General features: G+C 47.0%; 1 protein-coding gene across 2 annotated transcripts in view; it reads left to right on the forward strand.

Annotated features, from left to right (window-relative positions):
- The window catches only part of scaper (S-phase cyclin A-associated protein in the ER), a 56,099-nt gene that overhangs the window by 23,963 nt on the left and 8,619 nt on the right, over positions 1 to 23,517 (forward strand). For both annotated transcript variants that reach the window (XM_067235266.1, XM_067235267.1), the window contains 8 exons: positions 217 to 353; positions 3,772 to 3,837; positions 4,100 to 4,226; positions 8,926 to 9,041; positions 16,411 to 16,534; positions 18,019 to 18,248; positions 21,439 to 21,594; positions 22,952 to 23,189. In XM_067235266.1, the coding sequence (XP_067091367.1) occupies positions 217 to 353; positions 3,772 to 3,837; positions 4,100 to 4,226; positions 8,926 to 9,041; positions 16,411 to 16,534; positions 18,019 to 18,248; positions 21,439 to 21,594; positions 22,952 to 23,189 (1,194 nt within the window). The remainder of the gene's footprint in view (positions 1 to 216; positions 354 to 3,771; positions 3,838 to 4,099; positions 4,227 to 8,925; positions 9,042 to 16,410; positions 16,535 to 18,018; positions 18,249 to 21,438; positions 21,595 to 22,951; positions 23,190 to 23,517) is intronic.

Here is a 23,517-nt window from a genome sequence, read left to right on the forward strand (position 1 = left end):
GGAAGTCGCTTTGGATAAAAGCGTCTGCTAAATGCATAAATGTACATTTTAAATTTACATAAACATCCTTGGACTTTAGTCAGCAGGTGAGATTAGGATATACACACATTATTTTCCTCCCCTGTCCAATGCTGGCCAAACCTCTATTCATCATCACTGTCTGCATTTCAATGACATAAGGGGATGGTAACATACAGTCTGTGTTGTGTGTTTCAGGAGCATCTCTCCTTGAAGAAGTACATAGTGGACATCGTGACGGACAGCTCTGTGTCCTCGGAGAGTGCCAAGGACGGAGAGGAGAGGCAGAAAGCACGCAAGAAGGCTAAGAAGCTCAGAGCACGCATGAACTCTAGGTAAAACATCCCTCCATGTCTCTTTCTCTGTCTCCTCTTCTCTCTTTGTTTTCCCCATCTCGCCTCGCCTCTGAAATGGTGACAGGAGAGCCTTAGACTGTAGGGCTTTATGAGTGACAAGGAGATGGCAAGCAGGCGTTATGTGCATCCTAGCTGTCCACAGAATAACACTGATGAGCTTAATTTATGGCCACTTTCTGTGATTGGGGAGGAAAACTGGGAATCGATCTGAGGCCCCTGGCTTTCACCTGTTAAGAGCTTTCCCCCTAATTGCTGCCATGTTGCTGCCAAAACCGGAGCCCCCTCCAGTGTACAATAGTATGTTTAAGGTATGTGTAAACCATGCCTATTTTTCTTTCTCCAGGTTATTGATTTTTAAATGAAGTATCAAAGAAAATCAATAGTAATCAACAAATAGGAGGCAGCATGTGTCAGATCTCAGGTCTTGGCTCAATCAACGAAGTAACCTGTCACAGATGGGAAGGAGGGAGGGAGCTACTCAACCGCTTAGAGGAGCCAACTTGTTGTTTGAGGGATTTGTCATTGGGACAGGGTAGGGATGGAAGGTGGTGGAGGGGGGGGGGGGGGCTACAGGTATGGTACCATGTAGCTGGCTCTGAAGCCCTCCAAGGTCCTGGACTGCTAATGTCCTGTCCCATTTGTCAGAAGGGAACTCTAACCTCATGGACACCTAACCGATGGTTTGGTCTGTTTCCCAGCCTTCTGGCCTGAGTCAGCAGTCATCATAAATATGATTTTTGTCCTTTAATTTTACAAACGTGGATAAATAAACGTGTATTTAAACTCCCTCACCGTTCAGCCAACTGACTCCCTATTCCCCAGTTCTTCATGATCAGGGCCGCAGGCGTTGTTGGCTAGTGGATGGACTTGGAGCTGAGAAAGTGACAGCATGATCTGCCTCTGTTCACTGTCACTCAGGGCCCAGCCCTGTGGAGACTAGCAGACCAGCACTCAGAGGAACAAGGCTCTCAGAGGTCATAAATATCACAAAGCCCCAGGCAGCGCTGAGGTGAGCTGCTCCATTGCCGGGTGGAAATGAGCCATTTTATTGGAGCATGCTGTAGTGTCTGTACATTTTTCACCCAAAACTCCATGTCTGGCTTGTCCTCTGTGTGAGCACAGGTATACCCACATATTTTGTGGGTCAGCTAGCTTAATAGAACTTTATTATTCGTAATTAAATCTGGTGGCAAAACTGCGTGTTGGTAGCAGCATGTCAGTGTGTGACGGGGATGCTTTGCGGACTTTTGAAACAGTGATACGCCTATAGGAGTGGTCGGGGCTGTAGCTGTCTGCATGTGTTTCCCTTGGCAGGGAACAGAGTGGGGCTGTGTGAGTGGAGCTGGGAGGGAGAGAGGTGTGCACACACAAAGGCACCCCTGTATGGACGCCTTTACTCATTTCTGGGGTTGGGTATCGTTTGGGTTTTTACGATACCGGTGCCAAATCGATTCTTTTACATTTTTATGGCATGGCATTTGGTCTGCCATGTTCTTCGACTTTCCGTGTTGTTGTTTCGACTTGCATTCATGCGAATTTTCTCAGTCGGAAATAATTGTTCTGATTATTCTGGCACCACATGAAGGCAGGTGATCTAGTGATCATGTGCGGTAATGATGCTTCTTATGTCCGTTTCGGAGCACCAGAGGGCAGATATTGCGTTTGACAGCTCAGGCATTTAAGTGGCACCAAAATCTGCGTTATGATTCCGTCCAGTACATACTGGTCATATACCTAATCCTACTCATTTCAACCCACCTGTTCCCTCATCTGGGCAAGTGGAGGAGCTGGAGGGGTTACCAGCACACACACACACTCTATATCACGTCACTTTCAGTATCTTCGCCTCAATCCATGTAGGCAGCAAGTTCCTTTTTTGATCAGTGCAGCTCCTAATCAGTGAGTTTTTAGCTGCCATGCAACAACAAAAAGGGCCAGTACAGATCAATTAAGGGACAGCTAGTTTTGAATGGATTATTAGTTCAGCGGTATAAATTGAGATTTTTCTCCTTAGCACTGGTCACTAATATTCACAGTGCCTGTACCATTTACTGAGGCTTGTCGCTAAAGATGATGAATGGCTCAGCAGTGGCTCCCTGTTTAACCTGAGAGGGTGTAAACCTGTCAGAGATTAATATTGTAATATCGTGAATGACAAACAGGTCAGGTATAATTCAGTTTCATGTGGATTCCAGTCTGCCCTTCCTATGCAGGCCAGTCCGAGGGACGTGTTAAATAATGGGATAAAACAATAGGAGCCCCGACCCCACAGTGGAAGTGGAGGAGGTTGGTTATACAACATATAAACAGTCTGACCTTCAGTTCACATCTCCTGGTCCTGTGTGCAGCAGTGTCTCTCAGACAACATCTCTATCTGTCTCGAGAATATCACAGTGAACAAGTATTTCTGCATCTCATCGTTATGGTCTGTTTTGTTTTGATATGCTTTGGGAGATGTTTTCTGTTGTTGAAGTATTATTTCTACAAATGAACTCTCCTTGATGCACTTGATGTACTTACTGTAAGTCGCTCTGGATAAGAGCGTCTGCTAAATGACTAAATGTAAATGTAAATATTCTGTCCCATATGCGTGCCACTTATGCTGATGTATAGTGCACTTTAGGATAAGACAGTAAGCTATATTAATCTACTGGAATCTATAAATGTCGATGACAAATGGTGTGTATGCCCTGGGGAAGTTGAAACACACAAAGTTACCACTTTCTGGGATAGATTTATATTCAAGTTTTATCAAAGGGCACTTTTCATAAATATGCAGATTAATAGAGCTCAGCCTTGCTTGGTTAAGAGTCTGGTCTTCAGGGAAGGTCCACCTGTCTCCTTCCGGAAAGTGTTTAGAGTTTATCAGCCAGCGCCTAACCGTAAAGCCACATTATCTGTCTGGGATCTGTAGTTCCTATCTGGTCTGGGAGTGACAGATCTGTCTGGGCCGCTAGTAAACCTGGTCTCTGTAGTTCTTTATCAGCCTCCTGAGTGACTGGTGTAGTCAGATGCCAACGAGGAAATACTCCCTTTGACCATGACCTCCTGAAAGGTCAGATATTCAAAACACTTGCAGCGTGACATTCCACTAACTGTTTATTTGGCAACGAAATGAATAATTTGATATGCCATTGTAACACGAGTGGCTGGAGGAGAGGAGGAGGAGTTTGTTGAGCCAAATGAGAACATGGCAGCAAGAAGTCCCTGCAGAATTAGTGTGTGATTATTTTAAGGAAAGTTATGAGGGGGAACGGTTGACAAGGCAAATAAACACTCAAACTTAACTTGGCTTTTCCCCCCCCTTTTCAGGCTTTTCATCCTCCCAATGCCTTCTCACTGAATGCTGGAACTCTCTTCCTGTTATTTAAATGTTTTTCTTCCTTTCCCTGTGCAGGGCAAAGGAGTATGAAACATCAATGGAGGCAAAGACCCAGGTCCCTGACTCTCCATACAAGGCCAAGTAAGTCTCCTCCCACACCTGCCTGCTTTAAAAGGTTTGTTTCATTTCAGGGCATTTCTGCTGTGTTTGGTAGAGTGACAGGAACATTTAAAATAGAGAGGGAAGGACATGCAAGAAATGGCCTAGGATGGAGTTGCACCCCCCCCCCCCTCCCTTCCCCCCCCACACACACCCACACTTTTCTTACATTTGCAATGATCACTGGCTAGATAAGCCAGCCAGTCTATCCTCATACTCATAGTGGAAGTGCCTGTGTTTCCAGACTCCAGCGACTGGTGAAGGACTTGGGCAAGCAGCTCCAGGGGCAGGACAGTGGACAGTGGGCCAACAACAAAGTGTCCAGCCTGGACAGAACCCTTGGGGAGATCTCCCGCATCCTGGAGAAACAGGTACACCAAACCAAAGGTCTGTCTTCCTGACAGCCACACTGACTTGACCCCTTGTGAAGGCTACCTCTCGCAGGCGGCCTCTCCCCCACTCACACGGCCTGACTAGGGCTAGTGAACCCGTTGGTGTGTTTGCCGGCCGGCCTGCTTGTCTGCTCTGCTGTGAGGGGTGGGGTGGGTTGGGAGGGAGGTGCCAGCCCTCTGGCAGCAGCCACAACTGAAGTGGCCTGTTTGGCCCTGGCTCTCAGTCTCACTGTCCCAGCGTAGAGGGGTATCCTCTTACCCCCCCCCCCCCATCCCCCTCGCCCTGGGTTATGGGTAATGCAGGCCAGATTGATGCTGTTTTCATTGGCCACATGTTCCTAATGGAGCAGCTACCCATCTCTAGACGGGCAAGAATTTATATCTGTCTGTCTGGCCTCCTCAAGCACAGAGATGGTGCAAGTTTATACGACAACTGATTTAATTTCCGAGGACATATGCGTTGAAAATGAAGTTTCATCACAAAATCACAAGGTTTCACTCTGTCGTTCGATAATACCATCGTGTCTGCTAATCTTTCATTGACAGACATTCCCAACAGTGTTTGGACTCAATTGAATAAATAGGCCTTCATAAAACAGGCCTGAATTAGAAGCTTTGTGACATTTTATCAGGTTGTATTGAGGATTGACAACAAAGCCCAGTGTGGTTGGCCAATAAGAGGATGATTCGGAGCACCTGTCACAGAGTTTCGAAGAGGGCGGCCTTTTCAATATTGCTCTAGACATCTCAAGGTCCAGTGTCTGTGTGTGTGAGGATAGGGTGATGATGGTGTCTGGTCTTGAAGGGAGGGGGCACGGGGGTTGGTGTCTATTAGTGAATTTCCCCAGAGTGGGACAGAGAGATGGTCGCCAGGGAATGGTGCTAAAACAGAGTTGTGTAATAGGGGGGGGGGGGGGGGTTAGCTCAAGCTGTCGCTAACCTAGACAGGCTCCTCCCTCTGTTCCGTAAGCTCCCAAGGGGAGGTCAGGGGTCACCACGACAGGAGCTCTGCTCCATTCAGCTCCGCTAACACAGTGACACACTCCAGGAGGCTTGTGTGCTCTACAACTTTGGGGCTGTTTTACTTTTCCTTAAAGCCTTGCCCAGGCCGGGCCCAAGCCCATTGCCGCCTGGGCCAGTGTTGTGTGTCAGCCTGTGGACCAGCCTGGGGATCACTTCCTCCCCTAATCCCAGGACAAAGTCAAATAAATAGAGTCCCAGTCAGTAGGGGTGTCTGAGTCACTCGAAGTCAGGTCCGTTTAGATTATTTGACCTAACAAGCATCTCTCGTGTCATTGACTCACCTACAGATTTGTTTTTCTCCGCGATATCTGATTCAGTCTCCACTTTCTCTGCTAATTCCTTGGACAACACCCGACACTCCCCCCTCCCCTGCTGCCTGGCCCCTCCCGTCCTCTCTCCCTGTCTCGCACCCCAGCACACAGCTCTCACTGCGGACTCTAATGGTTTAGATTGTGTCAAACCCAATTTGTCTTTTTTTTAGGAGGAGTACTGTTTTCCCCCCCCCCCCCCCGTTCTTTCAAGAATTTCTTTTTTTAAACGCATACCTTTTATCATCGAGCGCAAGTATTTACATACTGAGCAAAATATTTGCCTGCCGCTTTCAAATAAAGGCTAGCTGGAAATGGACATTGATCGTGACACTTGAGGGACTGTCTGAAAAAAGTGTGCTGTTGTGAGAGCTTGGGAGTGGAGAGCTTATTTAAGTTGTCAGCTGTCAGGAGCTGACCAGGCTAAGCCCAACTCCCCTGCCATGTCCAGCCAAGGGTTTTTACCTGAGGGTGTGGGGACAAGATACAATTTCAACATTTTATCATCCAACATTTTCTACCTTTCAGGACCCCCTATTTCTATTTCCTTCTTGCATCTTTCATCTTGCTATTTTAATAAATTATGCAGTTAAAGTTATTTTGTTGACACATCATCAGTAAATTCTACCTCTTTTTTCTTCTTTTTCTTTTTTCTTTTTACAAGAAATATGATTCACTTCACATTCCCATGTTTCATGCTGTGTACGGTTACCCACAAGACCCCTGCTCCTTTGGATGAGAAAGTTACTGGAACCTTCTTAAAAGGTGATCTTCAGTGTAGTGAAAATAGTGGCATCCTTCCCTATGTGTCAGCACTGTAAGCCTTCTCACAAAACTGGATGTGGTTTCTCTTGTCCATTTGCTTCTGTATCACTAGTGAACGGTGCCTAGTTCTAGAATACATTCAACAGATATTGTTTCCCTTTCCCATAGTTCCAAACATTCGCCAGAAACAAAACACCCGTTAACAGCCGTCCTGTCGACATGCAAATTCTGGACCTCTGAATGTTTCCTCCAGTTCTCCTGTAGTAGTATATAGGCCTAGCTCGCTAGAAGGAGGCGTGGCTGTCCTGTCCCACCTCTAATCACCTCCTAGCCAGTAGTTCTCCATCTGTTGCAGAGGTGGGAGGGTGCTTTCCTTCCTCCGCCTCCCTATTTGAATGTGAGCTGATTAGAAAGGCCTGTGGGTGGTGAGTGGTGTTGTCTCCTAGCCCGCCACCCTGGCCACAGGAATTAGCAGCAGCTTGGCCCTCCGACCAGCCAGGGGTAATAATGGTCACCCTAGCAGAATAATTGGTTTCGATTTCGTCAGCTATATAATCCAAGTGTAGCTGTCCTTCCTCTCCCGCCCTCTCACTCTACCTCCTTAGTGTCAACGTTGTTTTCTATCTTTTTCTTTCTAGGAAAATGAGTCCTTCATCCTATTACTGTGCTTGGAGTGTCTGTTGGGGTGTGACCAGACAAAACCCCAACTGGTTCCTCCGTACATGGAATGGGGAATTTGTCATGTTGTTTTTGCTTGGTTTCAACCTGTTTTCTGTGTTTGGATTGGCAAGCAATGTCACTCTTAATTACAAACTATCATGATTCCTGGTAAATGTCTCATGGCTTTTGATGAAATGACCCATCATCTCTACATTTGACCTGGATTTGAAAGAAAGATATTTTGGCCTAATAAGGCAACTTGAGAATTGGTTACTGGTTCATGCTGAGGTTGCCTAGACCACCCGCAAATAATGTCAAAAATAGCTTGCGGTTAATCAAATCCTTTTCACCCATAATTTCCCACTAACATGGCTGTCAACAACATAGCTGTCTGGAGACTTGGCCAGGCAGTCCTCCTGGTGTGTGTTCGTAGTTGAAGACAACCAAGACCAGGCAAGCCCTGGTTAACCCTCTTTAAAGAACGTTGATAAGCCACTATGAAAGAACTGCCTCTCTTTCCCTGGGCCCAGACAAGATTCAGCCCTGCTAGGCCATACTAATTACGAAAATGGAGGATACTGGTAACCTTCATAAGAGGGAAGGTGGTGTCTCACACAAACAGCACATTGGCTGGTTAGCTCACCACACAGCCAGTCTCAGGAGAGCTTATCGCTCGTTTTGTCCCAAATCCCTGAAGCCGACCACAGTTCAGTTTGTGTTGTCATCGGTTCTCGAGAACTTGTGCCTTGGCAGACAATGCGAGTTGAAAGACACAAGCGCTAGCTATAATTTTGCAAAGCACTTCCTTAATATGTCCGGGCTCGTTGGCAGGTCTGCTGATCTAAGGAACAAAAACCCCGGTGAAGGGTCTGGATTTGAGTGCTGTCATGCCGGTGAGGAGTGTCTCTCTGACCTCATTAGGGTTAGAGGAGTGACCTCCAGCGCACCTTGTACACTCCCCCCGCTTGGTGTGAGAAACAGGCTCCATCGGCACCCTCTCGCCTCCCTCTCATGGCTCTCTGTCGACCCAGGCACAAACACGCCCGATAGCAGCCGCTCGCTCTCGGCTGTGGAGCTGGTGATTTATAGGAGCAACAGCAGCAGTTGACCCTCTGCCAAAAACCTCTGTCTCTTCCCTCCTCTTCTCAGTGCAGGGCATGGCACTCTTCTTTGAAAGGAAGTGCCTTCCTGAGTTATGTGACTTCCTGGTTCATTTAAAATAACTCAATTCAAACACCTCAAATGGTTTATCCATGTTATGCTGTTGATTTTAGATGCAGTTGTTATTTTCTTGTTTTCATTCAGCTCTCACTGCTCCCACTCACTCACTACTAAGGTAGCCTCCCCCTCTCCCGCCCACCAAAAAAAATGGTATCTGCTACCTTATCTTGATTGATGTCCTAAGCTTTATTTGTATTTATTTTTTGATTCCACTGTTCTCTGCTGGTCCATGTTGGCTTTCCCCCAGCCTGTGTTAGTCAGGACAGACCACCCTGATGCTAAGTGGAGCTCTGTCGAGGGGCTGTCCTCCTCTCAGGCTGGACAGCCCCCCCCCCCCCCCCCCCCTGCAGTGGGGGGGGGGGGGGCATTCCTGTTAAATCACTTTTGAGATTTAACAGGAATGCTTTGGGGATCGCTTTGCTTCAGGTTTCACTCCGACTACCCGTTTTAGAAGAGGGAGGTGAGGGAAACAGAGACGCGTCTCCCTCCGTGGTGAGAGCCATGTGATTCCCTCGGTGCGGTTGGCTACCTGTCCACTGACTGTGCTTGCCGATGACTCTTTTTTTTTCTCTCTCTCTCTCTCTCTCTCTCTCTCTCTCTCTCTCTCTCTCTCTCTCTCTCTCTCTCTCTCTCTCTCTCTCTCTCTCTCTCTCTCTCTCTCGCTCTTTCTCCTCCCCCCCCCTCTCCATTCCTCCATCCAGAACAATGCTGATCAAGTGGCGTTCCAGGTTGGAGGAGGACTGTCTGTTGTGGAGCAGATCTTGCAGGTAGCCACGGCTGTCACCACCCCTACCACTGTGCCACGCATTCCCCTCAAGTGAGTACTGCTTTCTACAGTTACATACTATTCCTCCCATACAGTAGTCCTAGCCTCTCTCCTCCCCTAAACCTTTCATAATAAGAGGGGAATGTCCCTGTACTGGCCTGTGTGGCCTCTGCCTCTGACCCCACCAACCATATTTAAAACGCACATTTTTTGTTTTCATGATTTTGTGAAGTGAGCAAGTTCATCTCCCACACTCCTGTTAAGTCCCAGTTCGCTCGGGCCTCATCTCAATAAATACTCCTAGATGCCTATGACGCATAACAAAACACCCTTTTAGAAATGGAAATGGCAGTGGTGTCTCCGTCATCTGTTTGGCGCTCGTTCTCTCTCGATACACAATGAGGCACATCAGTCTGATTCATCATCGTGAATGCATGGTGTTTTTGAGTTGTGGCTTCGGAGTTTGCATGGCTCGCCGGTAGATAACCTCTGCGTGACGGCCGTGCTCCCTGCATGGACTCTCTAATGGACTGGAATGGCCTCTCCTTCCCATTCATTAGCATTTTCTGGTCTCCCAACCTCCACTAATGGACAAATGCTACTTATATTTATAATGCTTTTAAAGGGAATCACATGTTTATTGATTCCAGTCCCCTCCCCTCCAGTCCCCTCGGTCACTTATCCAGAGGAAATTGAAGCTGACATTGTGTGACAGCTCTAACATTGTGTGTGCATGTGTTGGAGCGATAGACTTAAGAGATCCACTTGACATGCTCAGATTAGGAGTAAGAGGAGGAAACCATCTTGCTTGATCTCTTTTTGTACATGGGCAATCCTTAAAATAGTTCTCAATGTCCTCAAGCTCACTAACATTTCCAACATCCTCCTGTCTCCTATGACAACAAGGAGACCCATATTGTGTGGAAGAGGTCAGCCTTCATAACACAGAAGTCAGATGAGGTCAGCAGAGCTGAGAGACAGACCGCATCCTTGAGTTGCGACTTATCACTATTCTGCCGCTAATCGCTCCGCCTCATCTGGAGGGCCAAGTGGTGTAATGGCCTCCTAGACGGACACAGGCTAGCCCCAGAGCCCGCTCGCTACATTATCTGTTTACAGTAATGTAGCTGTATTGATCGCCTCCTCCCAGATAAGCAGAGTGATTTACAAAAAAAAGAAAGAAAAAAAAACGTTTGCCGTGGAGAAGCTCCTTTTGTATCACCCCCCTGGGAGCCCCTCTCCATCTTGTTACCATTCCATTAATGAGCTAATCCCTGTGTGAGGCTAATGTCCCTGTGTAACCCTGTGGTAGCTTCAGTGTCTAGACTTTGGACAACTTTTATTAACATGAACTGGAGGGGGGTGGGGGGGGGGGTGAATGTCAAATACTGTGTTCTGTCCCAGATGTTGATCCGCAGGAGACAACGATAAACCACATGGGTTAACAAAAAAAGGTTCCACCAGAGAAGGCTCATCTGCATTTTGTTAATTGTTCTGTTATTTTGCACGCCGTTATAAATCACAACGATTTTCTTTGTCTTACTGTGACTGTTAAAATGGGGGCAATTAAGCCGTGTATGTAAACTTGTGAATGTGAATTGTGTTCGAGGAATCCGTTCTCGATTCTGTGTTTCGATGTTGTGTCGTTTGAGCTCACCGAGAGGGTGCTCTGTGATTGTGAGAGGAGAGAGCCTATCTTTCCTAGGAGCTAAGGAAGGGAGGGAGGGGAGGTATCTGTTTAAAGTGAGCTGCAAATGCTCCCAGATTCTTACCCGCCTGCCCCTCCTCTGCAGAGTGTCCTACTTCCACCGTCACTATTATTACATTTACATTTATTTCCCATTTATTTGACCTCTAATGGGGTGTTTTCTCAGGTTCTGACAAGGCTTGCATCCTTCCTGGTTTCCTTAGTCAAAGTTAACCATTTAATTCCCTTTTCTTTTTTGTCAATTAAACTGATTGGAGCAATTATGCTCATTGTTCGAGCAGGTCCTAATCAGTTTCAGGTTGGGATGGGAGGCCGAAGCCGTTGTCTGAGTAAACCTACTGTGGCCATGTGTACATGAGGCCTGTCCCTATATCTCCCAGTAGGGGTCAGTGAGGAGTATTGAGGAAATGACTGAGGTTCTCTAATTCATGTGGCCTCGGCAGAAAGACTTCACGAAGCTCCTCTCACTCTTTAGACCCTGAAGATATAATTATATAATTTAAATATAGTGTCTCTCAGTTGTAGATGAGGAGAACTCATGATACCATGCCAAATATCCAGTATTGTCATGAGTGGACAGGGACACAATGTAGCCACTTATGTCACATGTTGAGTATCTCCTGTGAAATCAAAGTTGCTACCTGAGGTTTCATTTCAGGATGTCGTTATAGCACACGTGCTTGTGTGTGTGTGTGTGTGTCTGTATGAGTGTGTGTGTGTGTGTGTGTGTGAGATGCGTGACCGCTCATCAGATTTCCCCCAGTTCATACCCTACCAGTGTGGCACGACAGGCAGAATGGATGTCTTGGAAGCACTCAGGGTATCGGAAAGATCAACAGCAGAATCAAATTAAATGTCATTTAGATAGCAGTGAATGAAGGGATTGTTTGACAGCACTAGGAAATGGATTTGCTCCTCACCTCTCTTTTTTTGGGGGCTTAGTATTTATTTTTTTCTTCCTTTTCCTGAACACCAATTTTCACTCTTTGAAAAGCTGAGATTCAACCTGATCTGGACGTTTGTCTGATTTCGACTGCCGTCAACAGCTCTAGTCAGGCTCGAGCGGGCACATAGGACCAACGGGGAGAGGTTGGGAAATGTGAGCCTCGAGTTTGAGGAAAGCGATCTCTCGCTTGATAACCACTGACAAGGAGCGTGAAGCCTTCTTAAGCTTAACAGAATGCACAGAATGCCAAAACCACTCCAGAAATGTCCAGAAAAAAAGGCACTGGTTTGTTTACAAATTACCGTCCAGTGCAGACAAACCTCTTGTAGCCTCAAGTACTGTCCGTCTTGTAGAAGGAAACCTGACCTTCGCTCTAATTTCCCCCCTTGCAGCCATCTGTCCCGGTATACACTATGGATTTGGTGATGGTTTAAACGTTTTAATTCAGAGGTCAGTGACTCTCCCCATCCCCCACACTCCTCGTCCTGTCCGGGCCTGTCGGCCACCCAGGCAGAGCCCCACAGGTCGCAGGGGGCTGGCCCAGGATCAGGTGTGCTCCTCATGGAGAGGGGTTCCTTGTTGGGCCAGTCCCCCATGTGTGTCTATGTCCTCAAGAACAGAGTGGTCTGCTGTGGCTATCCTGAGGTTAAGCTGGCTACAATGGTTGTGTGGATTACACTGCTAGTTATCTACATGTTTCGCTCTTTCTCACCCCTCACTTCTCTCTCAGTCCCTTCTCTTTCCCCTCTTCCTCTCTCTATCTGTGTATCATTATGTCTCTGTCTCCCTTCCTCCTCCTCCCCCATCTCCCTTCTGCCTATAGGAACTGTCAGTATTGGGCGGCAGTGGAACCTAATCCTGTGTCTACAAGATAAGGCTTCATTATGCTCAGATTATCAATGTGCCTGTTGTGTCTCCTGCTGGCCCTAGTCTGGTGGGTGGTGGTGGTGGTGGTAAGGTGGAAAGCTCCTAGCGCTGGGCATGATTGTAGACAGCATGGCAAATGAGGAAGGACGCCCACATCGGCTTATGTGGAGGAATGCTGAATGTCAGCATTGACTGGCACATGTGGATCAATGTCTCAAAGTTTGATGGGTAAATTGAGACACTGTAGCGTGGGACTCAAGAAAATTGTGCCTCAAATGTTCGCCACTGGCTCGCATAGAGGGGAAGGAAGTCGAAATTCCAGGAGAAGGTCCTGCTATCAGGTGTCATCCTAATCAACCTCAATTAGTAAGGAGGGAAACAAAGGCTGGTTGCTGGGATGGTTCGGGGTTTAAGGGGATGGAGGAACATTACTCAAACAGGCCCCTGACATGCTTGTCATTTGTCCAGAGGTGGCCCTAGACATGCTTGATTAGCTGTGTTACAAAGCAATTGCACGCTCATTACATGAGCAGTTGACTGAGTCGATTGAGAAGAATTACATGTTCATGGCTTCAACTTTGACAGGGCTGACTTTTAGTCGTGATTGAAATGGAAATAACCAAGAGCCCTCGCTGTCCTGGTATTCATCCCAAGTTGAATTCTTCTACCGGTAGTATTTATTTGTCTTTGTTGTACTCATCATATTTCTCGATTTTATTCCAATTAAAAGTACGACATGCACAGGTGTCATTTAAGGGGTTGGCTGAGCACCACTGTAACAACTATAGCCTCCGGAACATTACCTCTTTAGTCAGTGGTAATAGGTGGGAAACTTCCTTCGCTCCTTTCCTCTCACAGTGGTTTCTGTTGTAGAGGGAAACAGGGGACAGCTGCTTTTGTCCCTAATAAGATTATAGAAAAGGGTAATGTGATTGTACCCTTTAATCTGCCGTTTAAGGGTGCCAGCCACCTGGGGGCCGTGCAGCGGGTCAGATATGTGTAGAGTCAGGGTGTTGAGGCTGGCTGGCCATCATGCTAACTGAGGTATGCTAGGTTGGTATCATCTGACTTTGGTGCTCTTGTTTTCTACAAGATGCCGTGGCATTTACACGAAGCCTCCTTTTTGTCAGGTGTCTATTGTTCTCCCACTTCTCACCATTTCTCATGCCATATCAGAACGTTTTTCACACATGTAAGGCTCTGGTTGACGTAACCAGACCAGCCTAGACATGCAATTTTACCTCCTACAGGTCATCAGATACCTCTGCTTTTGTTGCTTGCTTTATTCAATAAGGACACCGTACATTCCATCACAGGAACTGAATGATTCTTCAACCGAAATGGCCCCTAGAAGGTTCCTACTGGAGGTGTACATAATGACAATCAAATATATACACATACACAATGTGTGTATGTGTATATATACGTATGTGTATATATACGTATATATACGTATATATACACATACACACATACCAGATATATATATGATATATATCAAAGACTTGTATGAAAAAAAGAGACCAAATTAATTGAGGCTCTTTTCCCATATATATATATATATATATATGCAGTACCAGTCAAAAGTTTTGACACATTTTCCCATTGAATTGAATGGGAAAATCTGTATCTGTATATTTATATTTATAGGTTTACGCCAGTGACTTTTTAGCTGAGATGGTCGATGGCTTTTCTTTCTTTTTCACCGGTGAACCACGGGACAGCTCCAGTGTGCTGGTCGGCTGCCCAGAGAGCACAGTTTGGCTGGCGTCTTATGTTACCTCAGCGTAGCTCTACACACACTGAGCTGCAGGATCACTCCACTCAACCATGATGGCTGCCTCTTTTCCCACCTCCTCCATTTTCAGGTTCATAAGCTGGATGTCAGTTTAAGCCAATGGATTGAGTGGAAGAAATGAATCTGCTGTCACATTCCTATTGCTAAGGGTGATTGGCCAAGACAGAAAACAACACACTACCAAACTCTGGTTTATTTGCATATTTTACTTTTGTAACTTTTTTTTTACAAATACTTATTTTACAGCAACGAACGCTGTATAATGTTAAGTTATACAATGCTGTTTAGACTGGTTTTGTGCCGAAGTAGACCATGGTGTTTTATTTGGACTCTTTCCCATAACTCCCATTGTAGTACTTCTCACATTATCACCACATTCCATATCTGACAACTTTGCACTACAATGTCAATAGTGATACGGAACACTTACAGATCTGGCCACCAGTGAAGGTAATGCACTGACTGTTTTCATCAGCAGCAAGTTATTGACAGACCCGGGTCTGGATCGGTCAACTCTTTCTTTCTCATATACCAACTTGGTTGGACTGAAAATGCCTTGCAGATGTGAAGGTTGCGCTAGATATCAAAATGTTTACCAGTTGAAATAAACATGCCCTACTTTGGAATAGAAAGGCCAGATTCCATTCTTCTACACAGCAGATAGGACATGCCACTCTGCCACTGGCTAAAATATACAGTTGTCAGAAGATATTAACAAATGGGAGAAGGGGCGAGGGGGAGCAAAAGTCAGAACAGAATGATTGGTCAGTTATCTTTGGCATTAATCTTCTCTGGGGCTTGTTTAAAGCAGACATAATACAGAGGCACGCTCTCTGACTCACTGCTTGGCTTCTAGCTGTGGCTTCAGCCTTAGTCTAAACCCCAGCCCCAGCAGCCCCGGGGCCTCTGAGGAGCTGTTGAGAGGAACGGTCTTATCTCTCCCAGAGGAAACGGTGCAGGATCTCTAGATTGGGACTGAGATCGCAGCCAGCCCCTTTGGCTCACAGCGCCTCCGTCATTTACCTCTCTAGAGAAACATGGAGTCAAGAAGAAGTTGACATGTGTAAGGAGGTGGCTGTTTTGAAATTTCTAAATCAGTCAATACAAATAGTTTTTATTTTAAGTTTTCCCATTCCTACACATACTTTCATGGAGATATGCTTTCAAGGTCATCTTTATTATCCCAGACGGTCAATTTGTTGCACAGCCAGCAGTAAATGAAAACTGTTGTCATCAACAATCAACCCAATTCACACACAAACAGAATTCCATGATATTATTCAGCAGGGACAAATGAAGTCTTAACTCGATTGGTCCTGCATGTTGGCAGATTAGTTCTGTGACCAGATGGAAGCAACCTAAACTCGCTGAACAAGGGGTTGCTGGTCAGCAGAAATTGACTGGGCTTTCTCTGTGACTTGGACTTTGTGAAGTTGTAAGAGGTCATTTAGATTAGTGCCTGCAATTTTACTGCACATTCTAACAATTCCCTTTACAGTAACCTGTTCCTCTTTTTCAAAGTAAGTGACCCAAACCAGCAAATAGAAGAGAAGGTTCTCAGACTCAATAAAACAAGAAAAAAACATTCTCATAAAATGGTCAACATTAAAACTTCTAAAGTCCATGATGATGGGCCTTTGCATTTACATTACATTTACATTTAGTCATTTAGCAGACGCTCTTATCCAGAGCGACTTACAGTAAGTACAGGGACATTCCCCCGAGGCAAGTAGGGTGAAGTGCCTTGCCCAAGGACACAACGTCAGTTGCCCTGACCGGGAATCGAACTGGCAACCTTCGGATTACTAGCCTGACTCCCTCACCGCTCAGCCAACTGACTCCTTTGCACAAACAACATGATTATTCAGCTGTCGCAGATACACTTTACCCTTTGGGAACCATAAATATGGCAGTGTATGTTCAGTTTCCTGATCACTTCAGATAATCTTGTCAGCACCCGAGTCTAAACTAATGATGTAACTACCATTTGCATGAACTGGGGGCTACAACCAGACAAAAACAGTGTCCTGAGCCGTTTTACCAGCTTGACTTGTGATGAATCTTCTGCCTTGTCCTGTTGTCTCTGTGTCTGTCGCCCCAGGTCCCTCTGTGCTGCTGTAAACATCTATAACCTGGCCTGCTCACACTGTCACCACAACTGCTTCTACGTTCTCTTCAGTAACAAGATAGCCCTGCTGATGGACCTGCTGCTGCATCAGCTCACGGTAAAGCCTGTCTCTGTGCGATAACCCTCAAAAAGTGACACGCACCCTGGACTCCAGCCATGTTTGATGAATCCCTCCCCGTTTTAGTCCTTTTTACCTGTAAACAAACAACACCATGAGAATGAGGAACCAGGGTGTGGTTTGTCAGCCTCTGTTCCTGGCAGCGGGTTAGCAAAACTCAGGGAGAGACACTCTAAACCCCCAGCCGAGGACCGACACATGCCGAGGGAGAGGGGAAAGGGAGGGGGGGAGGAGAGGGAGGTGTGGAGCAGTAAAGCAGCGAACATGTCAGGCTGTATCCTTCAGCACTCTCTCAGAAACTGTAAACATCAACCCACTCCAGACATCTGACGGTGGGGGGGGGATGCCGGACACCGCCTGCACACACAGACGGGACAAGGCCCAGACGTAGGTCGAGGTGCATGCACCAACTCTGTTGGGGCTTCTCCCGCAGTCACAAGTTCCAATCTAAAGCAGTCATATTTCCTGAGGGCACGCACGGAGAGAGAAGAGGGGGAGCTGGGGGGTTTGATTGCAGGGTGGGGGTAGCCTTTACACTTCAGTTTATATAAAACGTATCCCAGCAGCTGCTCTGGCAACAGCGATGTTCAACCGTACAATGTCAATCAGCTCACCCCTGAGTTGGAAGGCAGGATCAGTTTAACTTATTAATGATTGCTTGTGTAGATTTTGGTCCATAGAAACATGTATCGTCAGTAAACATACAGCTTGCGTTTGTGTGTATAGGTGGATACTAGTGCTTACAAGTGAGGCTTGTACCGGCATCTGTGCTTGTGCCCCTTTAATTTGATTTGCGGAGAATGTCGCTGGGTGGACTAACTCTGTCAGCATGCTGCCCTAACCAGGAGTCCAAATGAGATGTTCTCAGAGAAAGTCAGGCCCAACCTGTATTTCGACATCTAGATAATTCCCTGTTTATGAATATTGATTTATAATGTCTGACAGATTGGGAAGGTGTCATAGTGTCAGTGTTCTGTTGATGAGGAACCACCTCAGAGAGCTCAAATGGCAGCAATCTGGCACCACACCAGTTACCGTGTCACACCCACCGTTAACCACCAATTAAGGGCCCGGAGCTGATGAATAATAAACCAACACGTGTGGGACACCATGTTATTTATGGTCCAGCGTATCAAGATTCCAAGCCATACAAACTACTTGCGCAAGTGAACAAAAGCAGGGGAGATTTAGGTTGCTGCCTCCTTGTCTTAATTATACGTGATTGAAGGTGTGGGTTGAGGTTTAAATGACCTTACCTTTTGTTCGACTTGACATCCGGTGGATACTGTGACAGCCCAGGGCCATGTTGCTAGCTGATCTCTCACGTCCATCACGGTGAAGATCTCGTTGTCGGTATGGACCACTCCATGTGCAACCCACGTGTCTGGTACCAGACCTGGGCTAGACCTGGTGGAGGGTTGGGGAGTGGGCTTGTGTGAATTTCTTCTGTTTTCTCTCCTCAGCTCTATGTGCCAGATGAGGACAAGTCCATCTTTGGGCGCAGCGTGAACAAGCAGGTGTTTGACGGTCTGACCAGCGGCCTGCTGCAGACCTGTGCCACCGTCCTGGGGCTCCTCAGGCCCCAGGCCCCCGAGTGTGGCCGAGGGGAGGCCCTTCGTATCTGCTCCCCCGACACGAAGACCAAGAGCTTGGCCGCAGAACCCTTCCACACCCGGGCACAGGACCTAATCAGGTACTGCTCCTCCTCTCCCTCCCATCACCGCCTCTCTCACTGACCTCCTCCCTCTTTTGGGCACCCCTCCTCTCTGCCCCTCCTCTGTTTATCCCTCCTACACACCTCTTAGCAGCAGTCTTGACTTGGTCAACTGCTGATTTCCTCCCCCCCCCTCGCCCCCCCCCCCCCCCCCCCTTTAAAAAAAGGCTATTTTTCACAGTGGTAATTTTAGCTCTTGAGGAAAGGTTATTCCTTTTTCTTCCCTGGGCAGGGTGAGTGAGAGGAGGGTGTAGTCTGACCCAGGCCCATGGTAGACTGCCTCAAAAATATCTAACGGCTTTGTCACACGTGTGTTTGTGGGTGAGACATGGTTGGACCTAAACAAAAGCCACTTCTGCATAACTGCAACATCCCCCTTGGAGCTGAGCCCTTGGGCCAGCCAGGAGGAGAGGGGCTGTGCTGGGCCACTGTGAGGAAATGCAGGCCTGCCGCCAGTCTCTAGGAAGAGCAGAGCCTTCCCACCATCCCTCCCACCACCCGTGATTCATCTGACCAGCCCAGCTGCACAGGCCCTGCACTCTCATACAGTGACCCTATCGTAACCCCTGGACACGGGGGAGGGCCTGAGAAAAATAGTGTCGTCAGACTTTGTAATCCCCGCAAGCGACGGAAGATTTACCTCCTCTGTCTCCCAGAATGTGTGCGACTGTGGGAAGCAGGGGAGATCAAGAGGTGTAGCGTTTGCAAAAACTCCCACTTTGACAAAATCCCAAAGACAGGAAATAGTCCTCATCTCCTCTCATTTCCTCTCTCACTGGCTTTTCATGGCTCTAACGCAAGCGTCCCAGACACAGAGAGGCATGTTCGCCGTACCTTTAGACTCCCTGAGGCGGAATCAACCAGACTGTGAGCCTGGTATTGTGTATAGCAGCAGTGTGGAAAGCGCTTTTCAGTTCAGGTAAAGCCACAGAAGAGGATCAAGTCATAACAAGGACCTGTGGTTCAAGTGTCCAGTGACCCTTTGTAGATGCTGAAAAGGGGGAGTAGTTCCCTGCCTGGTGAGAACCTAATTTTGAGTGACAGGACCGACAAACACGTCATGCGCCCGAGGTAGAAGGCCAAGGTAGCTAATGGAGGACAATACATAAGGTGTGGGGAGGTTGGTGTTTCCCCACTAAGCAGCAGGCTCCCCGTGCCGAGACGTTGATTGGCAGCTCGGGTAGGGGGAAGAAGGGAGGGGGGGGGGGGGGGGGCAGGGGGAAGAGGAGGGGGAAGGGGGGAGAGGCATACATCCTTTTGACAAGTACATTAAAGTTTCACTTGCACAAAAGTCACTTGTCTGGGTAAAGATTTATAATTGTATTTATTTTTTTATTGTGTTGACGTTAGCTATCTAGCATCGGCAGCTGTGTACCTAGCAAGCATTAGCAGCATTTGTATCGGTTAAATGTACGTAGTTAAATATCAGCTAATGTTCAACTGTAAAGTAGGCCCTATACACCTTTTAAAGGGGTCATTTATATGATTTTATAGGGTATTTCACACTGTTCCTTAAGGTCTCCGAATAGGGTATGTAACATTGGTTGGGCTAAAAATGGCCTGTGTTCTGTTCTATGCATCCTGTGAAATAGCCCTGGAATAAAACTAGAGGTTTTCTCCCTTTTATGCAGGGTTCCCACGGGTTCTTAAAAAGTCTAAAATTCTGAATTTTAAATTAAAGGCCTTAAGTCTTAAAAACGGCCAGATTTTCATCCGAGGTCTTAAATTTCATTTAGTCAGGTCTAAAAAAGCTTTTACCCTCGTTCATTTCCAGAACCGCTGGCCGCAGAAAGTTATGACAAAGTAGCAAAAAAGTATTGAGTCGCAGCCTACAAAGCGGAGCTCTACAAACGAAACCAGCAGAACGCTGCCCTCAGAACTTTGGTTCGGTGTGTTGTAGTTCTTTCTGGGGTATATTGGTGTTGGTATGTACACGGTGATAAAACTACAAATCCTGTTATAAATGCAATACCTGCCCATGAAATACGTCTGCGCTTCCTCAGAGTTTGTTAAAGTTCGGCTACGTGTGGAAAATGGGAAAGTGTACTTTTAACGAGACATGGCTAGATCACATCGATTTCTGCTGTTGGTTACAAGCGGTACCCAGCTCCAGGTACAAGGCTCGCTGCAAACTTTGCCCCAAAAATATTCAAAAATTACTAATGTGATTGTTCATTGTATCTGTAAATAAAATTTATGCTTTTTCAATAACTGAAATAAAATGTTTTTTTTTTCAGAATTTCTTTGATTTGAATTTTTTGGGGGGTAATGCGTCGTGTAGGTCTTAAATTTCAATCTTTATGGTCTTAAAATGTCTTAAAAAGGTCTTAAATTTGACTTACTGAAACCTGCAAGAACCTGTGTTCTTGCAGGCGTGACAAAGGTACAGACTAGAGCCAAAAAAGGTGGAGCCCCATTTGTGACTTCACACAGATTTTTTGAAACCGACAGTTTTACAGCAGCAGTTTCAAATTGTGAGATTTGCATTAGAAAGAGGTGTCAATGGACTTTGAGGTTCACTGTATGTCCATTTTTACCCACCGAACTGTCGTTATTCAACTATGAAAAGGTAAACTCGGTTTTGCAGTGAATGACCCCTTTAAAGGATGCCTTTGTAAATCAGCCTCTGCCGGGTAGAAAGGGAAATTCTAGAACATGTTTTAAGTTAACACCAACATTTAGTGGCAATATCCATTGTTATGTCTACAAAATTATTTTAGATATGGTATAAGTTTAGCTAGCTTGCAAATACTGAGGATAGCCTACCAAAGTTGTTAGCCAAAATCGTCATACCTGAGGCCTTAGATAGCCCCAGGTCAGCACTCTGTCAGGGGCCCAGAGCAGGGCGCTGGCACAAAGGGGCACCACTGCCCTCCTAATGACGCTATTTTTATCTATTTGTGGCCAAAAGAGCCAAGTGAACATGAGGGGAGACAAATTGGAGATATCACGGTAATGACAGTGTGGGGGCTTGGGTGAGCAGTCAGATTATAACCAGGTTGAGATGGGCTCTGCTAGGCCCTTTGTGTTCCTCTGAAATATGTTCTACAGGCATGATGATCGTGTATCTAATGATTTTAATGTTCAGTTTCATCATTGTAGACTTGAACAGCTTTTTTCCTTGTCCACTCCAAATGAATTCTCTATGTTTCCTCTCTCCGTGTCTCAGCTACGTGGTCAACATGGGTTTGATTGACAAGCTGTACGGCTGCTTCTTGTCGGTCCAAGGCCCGGTGGACGAGAGTCCCAAGATGTCTGCCTTCCTCCAGCAGGCCTCCGCTCTGCTGCACGGCATGTGTAAGCTGTGCTTTGCTGTCACCGGCCGGTGAGTGGCATGACCCCTTCTTTTATCACCTATGCCCAGAACACACACACACACAGGTCTGACTAACGACAGGGTTGACTGTCAGCCTTCCCATGAAGCAGAAGAGATTGCTGAGGAGTCAGTCTTTGAGCAGCAACCTGTGGTTCGCTTGACTGTGTTTGCTAGCTCGCCTTGCCTTTGTTACTGCTGACGGGCGGGATAGGCATCTACTTGACCCCTGTGCTGTGTCAGTCACCATCACCCCAGCAGCCCTGAGCCTCCAGGAGGACCTAGCCCACTCACGCTTGTCCCTGTGACTTGCTCTGAGAGAGGCTCAGGGGTGCGACAGACAGACGCTAAGCACTCTCTCAGGGAGATCTGACCCATATATCATGGCTTCTGCAGTACAACAATTGTATTCTCCTCTTAAGGGTGTCAGACACGTTACAATAAGTATGAATTGTCCAACGCAGAAGCAGGATTTCTTACGTTACCATCTTAAACAATTAGCAGCTTTGCCGGTGAGCTATGCAAAGTGGGGCTTGTCATCAGAGACCATGGGGCCTTTCGTCCTGCCCTCGGTGTCGCCCTGCCTGGCCCTGTACCCCTCCAGCTGCTGTGTGCTGTAACGGTGGCCAGCTGCCTGCTCCAGAGCACCACTGGGCCTGCCCCGTGTCACAAAATATCTGTGAGAACACCCAGTGTCATAGGCCCCCGTTTTAATGAGCGCACCAGAAGTGTTGTGTAATGATCAACACTCCTGCTAATCCAACCAACTATCTCCATTTTTACAATGCTCTCGCTCGCTCTCTCTCTCGGTGTTCCGCTTGATAGCGTTCTGGAATATTTCCGATATGCCAGTTGCTGTGTCAGGGGATTTCACCGGCATTAGAGGCCTTGTTCTTGGCGAGTTTGACATTTTCATGCAGAGCAATGGGCCAACGTCGAGAACCAGCATGCACAGTGGGTTCCTTCCAGAGGTCAAACGCCCTCCTTTCTCTCGTCGCAAATCATAGTGTAGCAGCAAAATGCTTAAATAATACCTGTCAGGTCCAAGCTAGCTCTCATGGCTTCAGTATGACTGTAAAGCATGTTTACGTGTCCTTAATGTATCTTAATTTATGTCCTGTAACTTTACAGGTTTGGGCAAAACGGTTTGAATTCTCAGCTGGGGAAAAGAAAAAATTGGAATTGAAAGTTTTATCTTCCTAAAGTCACTGTTTTTTAAAGCGCATTTTGTGGACAAAGGCATAATTGTTATCAAATGTTTTTTTCACAGCCATGAACATTTTTTCTCCACTGCTGTCCTTGGGTCTGTTCTTAACAGAGCAATGTACTAATGTAACACTACTGAGTAATGATCTTCCTTCATTCCCAGCTCCCCCAGTATATTCGACAACAAGCGCCAGGACCCTACAGGCCTAACATCCCTGCTCCAGTCTACAGACCTGGTAGGGGTGGTCCACACCCTGTACTGCATCCTGCTCCACAGCTCCCTTCCCGAGCCTGCCGCACAGAGCCCCCAGGAGCCCTATGCCGCTGGGGTCATCCAGGTGGCCTTACAGGGCCTCCGCTTCCTCAACAGCTTCGCCCTGCTCGACCTCTCAGCCTTCCAGGTACGCAACATCCTCCTGCTCATCAGTGTATAGACACACACACACATTCACACACTGGTATAGTTGTTTAGTACATTTAACAGTGGTACCCACCCCAGTAGGGGGTTTAATGTGGAGGTCAGGCGTTTTCTCCAGCAGTCTGATTAACTAGCAGCCTCATAGTCACCGTGCAGGAGTCGCAGGCAACAAGCCCATGTGTAGCTAACTCCTCGTAGAGGCCAGTTCATCACAGGAGAGAGTCCTCCATTAGGAGAGGAGCCGTCCTTCTGAGGATGGGGCTGACCCGTGGACATAAACAAGCGTCTCCTCTGACCCAGGGGTCAGCTCC

This window comes from Osmerus mordax, chromosome 4 (assembly GCF_038355195.1).
Source record: "Osmerus mordax isolate fOsmMor3 chromosome 4, fOsmMor3.pri, whole genome shotgun sequence".
NCBI lineage: Eukaryota > Metazoa > Chordata > Actinopteri > Osmeriformes > Osmeridae > Osmerus > Osmerus mordax.